This window comes from Danio rerio, chromosome 17 (genome assembly GCF_049306965.1).
Source record: "Danio rerio strain Tuebingen ecotype United States chromosome 17, GRCz12tu, whole genome shotgun sequence".
In the NCBI taxonomy this organism is placed as follows: domain Eukaryota; kingdom Metazoa; phylum Chordata; class Actinopteri; order Cypriniformes; family Danionidae; genus Danio; species Danio rerio.
Window position 1 is genome coordinate 55,645,001 of NC_133192.1, and position 10,000 is coordinate 55,655,000.

Genomic DNA, 10,000 nt, shown 5'->3' on the forward strand with positions numbered 1-10,000 from the left:
TTCTCACAGCTTGCTTGACACTGGCTGTTTCTTGGCTTTGGAAAGCACTGGTCTCATGAATAATTAAGAAGCAGGCTCTTCTTATAGGATAAGAAAACTCCGCTAAGAATAATAATGAGAAACCGACGCGTCATCTTTGCACTGGCAGTTCTGTTTTTTTATTCTCTCATCTTCAGTGCTTTATATTTTCATGGTTGTAATTTGGGAGAAATGCTCCAAAATATATTTTGAGGTAGCGTAGATATAATTTTGGGCGCATATGCGTCAGGTTTGCTGCAACAACCAGGGATGGACTGATTGAGTGCTGCCCCTGGAGTGCAGCATCCATTGCTGTATACTACTGTCAGGTGGCTTCAGTCACCCCCCTAGCTTCTACCCCTTTTCCTGTAGATGGGTCCCTAAGCTTCTGCAAATAAAGTGAAATTTACAGATCCTGGAGGGCTTCAGCATGGTTTAGCTTTATTCCTAACTTATCTTGCCTGATAAAACTATGAGTCCTTCAGGCTCGTGTCTCTGACACAGAAAACTAACCTCTGTCTCACATAAGAGTAGTCTGAAACGGTCAGATTGATCTGGAAAAAATTTCTCTTGTAATGTCATATTCTAGGTAAAGACTGTCTGACTCAACCTAAAAATGTTGAAATAGTTTATTTTAACTATGCTAAGGCGCAGCCTTAAAAATATAATATAAAAAAATAAAACTACTCATGGTAACAATGTCCATCTCTGATCAAGAAGTCTTTTCAGTTTTTCTCCAGACTATTGCACAGCGATGGGTAGTCGAGCTATATATGCAATAATTTCAGTGGTAATTTGGTTCTACTAACTGGTGTGCCAGTTATCGTATTGGTCTTTCTGCCAATAAAAAACCTTATTCCCCCTCTCGCCACATTACGAGGTAGATGTTTTTCTGGAAGGTTTAATATAAAATAGGGCAACAGGCTCTCTCAGTCCCAATAGCAGTTTATAAATTAATTCCAGGCAAATAATTCTGGTTGTTCTCTAGCAGATCATCTTCAAGCACCTCTTCATCACTTTTATTGCTGTCTTTAAAACAAAGTAGCTTTTTTAAACAGGTGATGTTGCAAAGCTTGGCTGTGCTTTCAGTAGATATGGTTTCTGTAACTTACAACAGTTTTACATCTTCTAAAACACCCTTTAATGTTACAGACAACACTAAAATTTGCTTGGTGGTTATGTTGCACTTTCAGGTGAGTTGGATGCTTTGTTAGTTGAAACTTCACAACATCACAAAATGAGCATTTATAAATGTTACCTCTGAAGTTTTCTTTTGCATCAGTGAGGTTTATAGTTTGAAGCCAGTGGCAAGTGTCATCAACTGACCATTTATCAACCATAGTTGTCTGGAGGGAAAGAAAAAAGCATAAATGACACTGAATATGTGTTATCCTTTTAATTCAGCAATTCAACATTCTTTGCAGTTAACAGATTACTGATTCACTTTATTACTAATGCTGTATGGAAGTTGAATGAGAATTTTTATTAGGAAAAAAGAATGTAATTACATTTACGTAAACTGTATATTCAATTTACCTTTATTTGTATAGCGCTTTTACAATGTAGATCGTGTCAAAGCAGCTTCACATAGAAGATCATAGTGTAATTTTTATAGTTTTTAATCGTTTTTAAAGTTTAAGTTCAGTTTAGCTCAGATCAGTGTGGTTAATAATCGAGAGTCCAAACACTGAAGAGTAAATCTATCGTTGCACAGATCTACAGATCCCGAACTGTGCAAGCTAGTGGCGGCAGCGGCGAGGAAAAAAAAAAACTTAACCAATTGGCGAAAGTGAAGAATTAAAAAACCCCAAGAGAAACCAGGCTCAGTTGGGCACAACCATTTCTCCTCTGGCCAAACGTCCTGTGCAGAGCTGCAGTCAAGGCGCCGGAGGCAGGAATCTGGAGGTCAGCGAAGACTCGTCTGTCCCTGGAGCATCGCAGGAATCAGTCTTATACTCTCCACTCCACTATGACCACCACAGCAGCTGCTCAGGATACGGCCTGGTCCAGGATGTGGAAACCTTGGGATCATCTCGTCGCTGTTTTGGATCAAATCATATATAAAATTATAAGCTAGACATATTGCTTACAGTATTCCTATTTAACACAAGGGCAATTGTGATAATCATAGACATATTACCTGATGACAGTAAATATTTTATTCATATTTTACTTACCTGACAGTATCCAAGAGCAAAAACGGCGGACTTTTCAGTTTGAAAAAGGAATCGAAGGGTGATACAACAAAAACACAACCAGAGGTGTTTGCTTTGTTCATTACGAGTTAGATGAAATAATTAAAAATACAAAATAAAGAAAACACCTATTTTATTTAAAAAAATGTAAAACTGCAATGCAATGGGAGTTAAATGGCATCCTAAAAACTTGCATAACAATCAAAATTCATATAGATGGACTAGTTTTTAATGTTGTTTGCTTTATTAATGTGTTGTGTACTAATTTGTTCATTTTGTGTAATCTTTGGTGCATCCTAAATCCAAAATTCTAGAACCATTTTGTTAAAATAGGTTCTTTGCTCTGCAAAGGTTCTAAATAGAACCAGTTTTTAATAATAAGTTATTGGCCAAATATAGAACCCCAGGGTTCTATAAATTAATTACCATGTTTGTAAACGTTCAAGATGTGCGTGCAGTGAGGTCGCAGAAGAAACCGGGTGCACTAGCATTTACAGCGAGGGAATGACACCCGATGCGGTGCAGTTTGTTGTTGTATTTGAGATAAGGTTTATTGATTACATAATACATATTTACATAATGCTTTCAGCGTATTATAACAGCTAGTCACCCAATGATAAGCAGTTATTCTGCTAAATTAACGTTAAAGTGAGCAGTGTTCGTCTGACAGGTCCATTTGCTTTGGCACCCTCCCAATGAATATTGGATAATACTGAATGGTCAATCATCCAGCCCCAAATACACAATCTCATTGAAGCTCCAAGTGATTTTACAAGAGAGAAGTTAAAGGCCTACATTTCTTTGGATGCCAACAATGTTGTTCAGTGTGGTCATGTGCAAGAAATAATGCTCCATGATTACCAGATTCAAAACTATGTAGTGCTAAAAACCGAGGTTCTGCCTAGCCAAAGAGAAGGAAAAGAAGACGAAGCTATACGAGGCCTGGGTAATCATCAACAAGCAAAACGACTGCATTCTAACAGCGAAGTACACCTGTACAGCAGGGTATGTGAACTTACACTTTTACATTTCATTGTTAGCATTCAGTGTCCGCAGTATAATTCACCATATGTAACTGTTTTTGCTGAAATCATTGCTGCAATATAAAACGAGGAACGTGTATGATTCAGCATAGCGTGAACTTACCTGATATACAATGCGAACTGCAGAGTCCAGCATTTTTAATTAGATTGTCACTTTACCTTTTAGCCAAACACATCTGTGGTTGGCATAATAAGCAATGTGGTGTGCAGTAAAAGTTAAGTTTTCTATTTTGGACCTTCGAATTTGACATCCTAACACCCAACACGACATGTTTGCTATAGTACATATTAAATACATATTAAACCTCTTTAAACATTATTATATGTACATACTGAATGATTTATATTTGTTAGCTTGGCTTGCACAGAGTCACGGTTCTAAAGTTCAAGACCAAACGCATTGGTCAGGTGAGCTGTTCGCTCCACCTTGGCCCTCCGGGACCTTGGTGTCACCCTTGGCCTACGGTTCTCAGTCTCCTCCTTGGACTCCACTTTCATCTCAGATTAATATGATGGAAGAAAATATTAATAACCAGGAAAAAAATCACGAGAAACATAAAATGTAGTTGCATCTTTGTAGTTTCTAACAGTATATTTGTTAAAATAACTGGTTGTAATTTAAATGTGTTATCTCTTTATTTTTAAAAAGCGTTAGGTGACAATCTTATTTTAATGGATTTAATAAAACATTTTTTTAAATGCACACCTAGAATTATTGCCAATATTCACTGAGAAATGTATAATATTTATTTCCAAAAGGGGACGTACTTACTTATGCTGAACACTGTACACTTTTTAAATGATGTACAAATGTACCCTATATTCGGTCTCTCTCAAACATTTGACTGTTTTGTCAGGGGTCACCACAGAGAATCATATACATATGAACTACATACAATTTTAACTTTAGGTAATGTCACTGTTAGCCTAGTTCTCAGTTTCATCTTGTTATTTGTATTTTATCTTGTTAATTGTTAAAAAATCATCAGCAACAGCTTGCAATCTGAGCTACCTTAAACCTTTTTAGTGGTCTGGTTGGATAATATTCCCTTAAATGTTCTTTAAAAGTTCCTAAATGTACTTTAACTCATGTTTTAATGATCTCTGCTTTAGAATAAAGTACACCAAACTGTTCGTCACTATTGGAATGTTCCTATACTCCCTTTTTTCTCTCTCCTCCTCTAAATGGCCTTGACACTTCTCTGCACTCTGCACTGCCTGGAACAGATTTTATTTGCTTATGAATCAGTTTGCTTAGTGCACATTGACTATTTCTGGCAAATTTGCTTTTAAATCTGCTTTTTTCTCTTCTGACTTTTTATTGATCTTGTTTATGCCTTATTATAAACGGCCAGTAGAATAAAACAATCACTTTTCTTTTGCATTTTACCTCAGTTACCTAATATTCTGCTGTTGTTTTTGCACTTGATGCTCTCCTGCACTTTATCTGCACCTGGACACTGTTATCTGTCATCAGGCCAGCGTTTTCCAACTTGGAATATCTTCTACATTGCTTACTTTTTCTTAACAGAAGCAAACAAGCATATTGGATTCTTTACTTTAAGAAAAAAAAGGTATGTTGTATTCTTTCTTTATTAGTCTCCTATATCATTTCAGTATCCAGACCTACAGTATTTCTAAAAAAAATATGTTGTGCATTAGTCCATTCTGTCAAGTTGTCTTTTTTAATATAACAATAACACCTTTGTTGTTAAATTCTATTTTGTTTATTTCCTAATTTATAACATCGGTAATAGACTTAACTGTAGCCTACAAAGCAGTAACATTACTAACGCAGTGCTTCTCTAATTGCTTTAGTTTTTCTTTTGCATGGTTTTAATAGTTAAGATGTTTGAACAGCTCCATAATCCTAAATCTAAAATTAAACCTTGATTATTATCTTTGTGAAAAGTTTTAACAAGTTTTATACAGCTCTCTAGAACCTTTTATTCATTATAAGATCAAATTAAATTTCATTATATTAGTTCTATTCACATTGTATGTTTCTTTCATTTTATCACAAAACATTTTTGCTACTTGTATAATAAATCATATTCCATTTACATGCCCAGTTTTTGATTTATTTAATTTTAGTATTTAGTTTTATTTAAGTTTAGTAACTTTAGTTTTAAAAGAATTTGTAGTCTTGAAGGCGGATCATTCCGCTGTGAAGCAACCCTGATTAATAAAGGGACTTAGCCAAAAAGAAAATGAATGTATTCTTGAAGCTTTTTGAGCCAGATAGTACTGTATAAATTGTTATTGCACATTCTTGAAATAAACAAACACGCCTTTCTTAAAAACTGTAACTTTAGTTTTACTCTCCTCCCTTCAATGATGTGTGACTTATCTTCACCCATTGACTTTTTTCTTTTTAACCCTGTAACTACCCGACCAAGAAAAAAAATGTTTGCATTTCTTAACGCCTAATGTCACTAGTTCCCATATCACATAATTTCTAAAATATCAGACTCTACCAAATGGTTTATATGTCGGTTTATGGTAAAAGTAGCAGACTTAATATATATACTATTAATAATCTGAAAATATGAAGTGTAAAACCAATTTATTTAAAAAAAAATATTCAAAATAAAGCATTTTTGAATACTAAATCACCTTTATTTTTTTGAAGTATGCCATAAAATATTTCAGATTCTCATTTAACATGTTTTCTAGTTTGTTTTTTACAATAAAACCAAAATCAAGTGTATTAGTGCAACAAGATGTTTGTTATATTTTTTATTTTTTGTAAACCAACAATGCTGTGTGTGTTAAGCCGTTATTCAAAACAGTCATTATTTAAAACTGTAAAAACATGGTCAACCGTTTGGCAAAGGGGCAGTCAAAGGGTTAAGCTTTATTCTGTTTTGTATTAGTCTAATTTTCTTCTCATGTTTGTCTTTGTCCAGGAATGAATTAAGGCTCGTACACACCGGGACGCTTTTCGTTTGCGTTTATGGTCAGTGTTTTACGAGATGTTTTTCCGGATTAAAACCCAAGTGATTTTTACTGCCATCAAGCAGAAGAGTATGCAAAATCACTCATTGATGTTAAATGGCGCTACACAAATTTAAGCTTCTAACACCCCGCTTATAACACGGAAGAGAGGAAGTTCACGCGCTTGTTAAAGTTACAGCGGACTCGAACATGCATGGATGGTTCAAGCTCTAGCGATGAAGAAGTGATTATTGTTCACAGAGCAATAAGCAGCTGCACGTTCATATCGCCCCTGGGCATCATCTTCAATGTGCGCTCGCATTGACAGTTTTGCGCTTGAGCACCTTTAAGTGCTGTTTACTGTAACTTCAGCAGCTCCATGCACAAAAATGGCAATCTAATTGGTGGAGAAGGTTTTGACGCGGCGCGTCAAATCAACAAAACGAGCATGAGGCTTTTCTTTAACAATGACTCTTTTGCAGCTGGCGTTTTGCACGTTGGTGTGCACGATCATATTGACGCTCATTGTTTAGTCATGAGGTGTTAAACGTTGACGGAAAATGACAGCAAAAAGAGTCTCGGTGTGCAGGGGCCTTTAGTCTTAAATATGCATTGTTATATTACATAAGTGCTCCTTCATCCTGCTGTATACAGTACACTAAAAAGTAGGTAACACCAGTGACAAAAATTGCTACATGTGATCATTTAAATAAATGTCTAAAAAATACTACAAACCGTTAAGCTGTATATATATGGTCTCGTGAATTTAATAATTAATTGAATAATGTCATTTAACTTTAAATGTTAGAAAAAGAAACTGATTTTAAAACATTTTGTCACACCAAATGTGTATGGTTCTGTAGAATGGAACAAAAACTTACACCAGGGCTAGCCCTACATTCGAGGGGCCTTACCTTGCTCTGCATAGGGGAGTACTGCATACTAAAATGCGGCTAAAATTCTACACGATGGTAATTGTTTGATTGATAAGGATGTGATGTTTCCATTCGCAGAGCAGCATTTACAGCGGATCTTTCAGTCCATCATATTGTAGTAATTATACAAACTGTAACTAAATCATTTTGACTAACGTATGTCTTTAAAAACTAAAGGCCAAACTCACACTAAGCCATCCGAACTGTGCCCAGGCCCGTTTCCCGGATCGTTCAAGAAGTGTGAGTGCTCTGATTCGGGCTCAGGCACTGTTCAGTTGGCTGGCCCTGGCCCGGTTGAAAGAGGTGTACCTGAGCGCGGTTCACTTGGGCTAAGGCGCGGGTACACTTGCAGTGTGAGTTCAAAGCACGCCCGAGCCCGAAACTGAAGACAAGATGTGCCTTTTAAGGGACTGTTTCATAAGGATTTATTATACATTCTTACCGTTTAATGAACGCAAACTTCCGTAGATTATTAAAGATGCAAACCCCTCACAGCACGACAGCTGCACCTTCAGGAATCCTCATAATTCCTGCAGCACGAGGACTTGATGATTGTTTATGAGCGTCAAAAGTGGCTGGTCTGTTCAGTAAAATATTTGACTGATTGTCACTGCATCTGAAACGACTAAAATGATATAACAATATAAAGAAATCTTCACTATGCAGAGCAACATCACATCTTAAACTGAACAGCACATCATCGATGACGCAAGCGTGCCCAGGCCCAATTGCAATGTGTGAGTGTGGGTGTAACGGAAGCAAGCTAGTGTGTGCTGTGCAGGTAAACCTCACTCCTCTGACCTCTAAAGGTGCTCTAGCGACAGACGCTAGAGGCCATGGTCTTTAGCCTCCTTGGTAGAGCAACCGACTCCCATGTGGAAGGTTGCTGGTTCGATACCAGCTCGGATCGGGTTGGGTAGTATAGGACCGGCGGGGTTACATTGGTGCCGTGACCCGGATGGGAGTGAGGTTTAGGGGGGTGAGTGTAACAGAAGCAAGCTAGTGTGTGCTGTGCAGGTAAACCTCACTCCTCTGACCTCTAAAGGTGCTCTAGCGACAGACGCTAGAGGCCATGGTCTTTAGCCTCCTTGGTAGAGCAACCGACTCCCATGTGGAAGGTTGCTGGTTCAAAACCAGCTCGGAGCGGGTTGGGTGGTATAGGACCGGCGGGGTTACACGGGCAGTCGGGGGGACAAGTGTGCTTCAGCCCGGTTAAAGGCAACTGTACATATAGTATTGTCAGCAGTACTTTCAGGGCGTACTCACACTAAGTAACTTTGCCTCTGATTAAACAAACAAACAACACCAAAACTGTAGAGACAGGACAATCCACACAAACTGAAACCACGTCTTTAAGACGAGTGGCAAATCCGGATTTCCATTGGGTTAAAAAAGGTTCCATACAAGTGTATTTTTGTTGCGTGTCAGCAGACCACTGTAATCCAGACGTGAGTACAGCTGCGCTCTCATAGCAGAGAATTGAAAACAAAACCTTCGTTGCAGCACATTTATAAATGCAACACTGACGACCCATATCTCCAAATAATTCTTCTTCCTCTTGTTTTAATTACAGTTGGCAACACAACATGGCGTCTCTCTGCCATCTGGACCCTGAAACAGGTAAAATCAGTCTTCGAAGCTATCATATATATTAATGAAGTTGCACCTCATACACAATAGTGTGCGCTGATTGGTTCGGGCCAAGTCTTTCTCTTGAATTAATGCTAAAAGCTCACAAGATGTCACATTGTACCTGCCAGTACAGACATCCAGTCTACACACTGGAATACACACAAGGATTTAATCGCCGTGACGTAGTTTCAATATTTTTTTTCAACCCGGAAGAGCGAATTTGCTGAAATATACGTGAAATAAACGTGTCCTTATAGTGTTTTTAGCAGCGTGGGACACATATACGACTATTAACATCTCAAAAAATGTGTTTTTGTTTCGTGACCCTTTATTGGTGTCACGGTCGAATTTTCACCACGTTCTGAGATAGAAATCATCTCAGAAATAGCTTTTAGTAAGGTTCACTCTCATTTTCTGCTGTAAACATATCACAGTTTCATGTAAGATAGATCCAGTCCACCATTCTACTGTATCACATCAGATAAAGTGAGAGTGACGGACACAAATGAAGCAGAGAACAAGAGTCAAAAATACCACAGTACTGTTTTTTTTTTAAGAAGAGGGGTTTTGGTTTCTTGTAAAACTCTTAGGGTGCAGCTGATCAGATAGTTGGAACAGATCTTTGAATCACACATTCTTTGCAAATCCTGTCTTATGGACATGATTATATGCATTACTGTGGAGACATGTTAATACCCCAGACTGTAAAAGATATGGACGTAGTATCCGTGAAGTCACCCATAGGTTTCTGAACACTGCAAATGAAGCTACAAGTAGGCAAGTACAACAGTCGACATTTTGTTCGTGCATCACCGCACCAATGCCGGGATACCACACAAGGGCAAAGAGCCGGAGAGTGAGAAGAGATACAGACATCTGCTGGCATTTTGCTTGGACCTGGCTTAGACAGATTTTACTTTGGGTGAATGCTTAATAATACTTTAATAACTGCGACTCGTTTGTGTTCTGACCACTTGTGCTTGGTTGTACACTATATCAATAAAGTGTTTAGACTTTTAAAAACAGCTGTAACAAATTGAGCCACCAAACATTGTTCTTATGACGTTTTTCAACAGGAGGAAAATGCGAATTACTTCCAAACACTTCAGATATAGTCTGTGTTAGTAAATGCAGGGCTATTGATGAAATCCAGGCATAAAACTGTTTGACAATGTTTCAGATGACTGTTATAGGGCCTACAGCTAATCAATCTGTCAGATTCTGGAGTGCTTTACAGCTC

At 37.7% G+C, this 10,000-nt stretch overlaps 1 protein-coding gene across 3 annotated transcripts in view; it reads left to right on the forward strand.

Moving 5' to 3' along the window:
* Positions 1-1,632: 1,632 nt before the first annotated feature.
* LOC110438053 (uncharacterized) overlaps positions 1,633-10,000 on the forward strand; it is a 21,597-nt gene continuing 13,229 nt past the window's right edge. For 2 of the 3 annotated variants that reach the window (XM_021467495.3, XM_073927664.1), the window contains exons 1-2: positions 1,633-4,830; positions 8,702-8,748. In XM_021467495.3, the coding sequence (XP_021323170.3) occupies positions 4,685-4,830; positions 8,702-8,748 (193 nt within the window). In that variant the 5' untranslated portion in view covers positions 1,633-4,684. The remainder of the gene's footprint in view (positions 4,831-8,701; positions 8,749-10,000) is intronic. The other variant, XM_073927665.1, reaches the window with a different exon arrangement.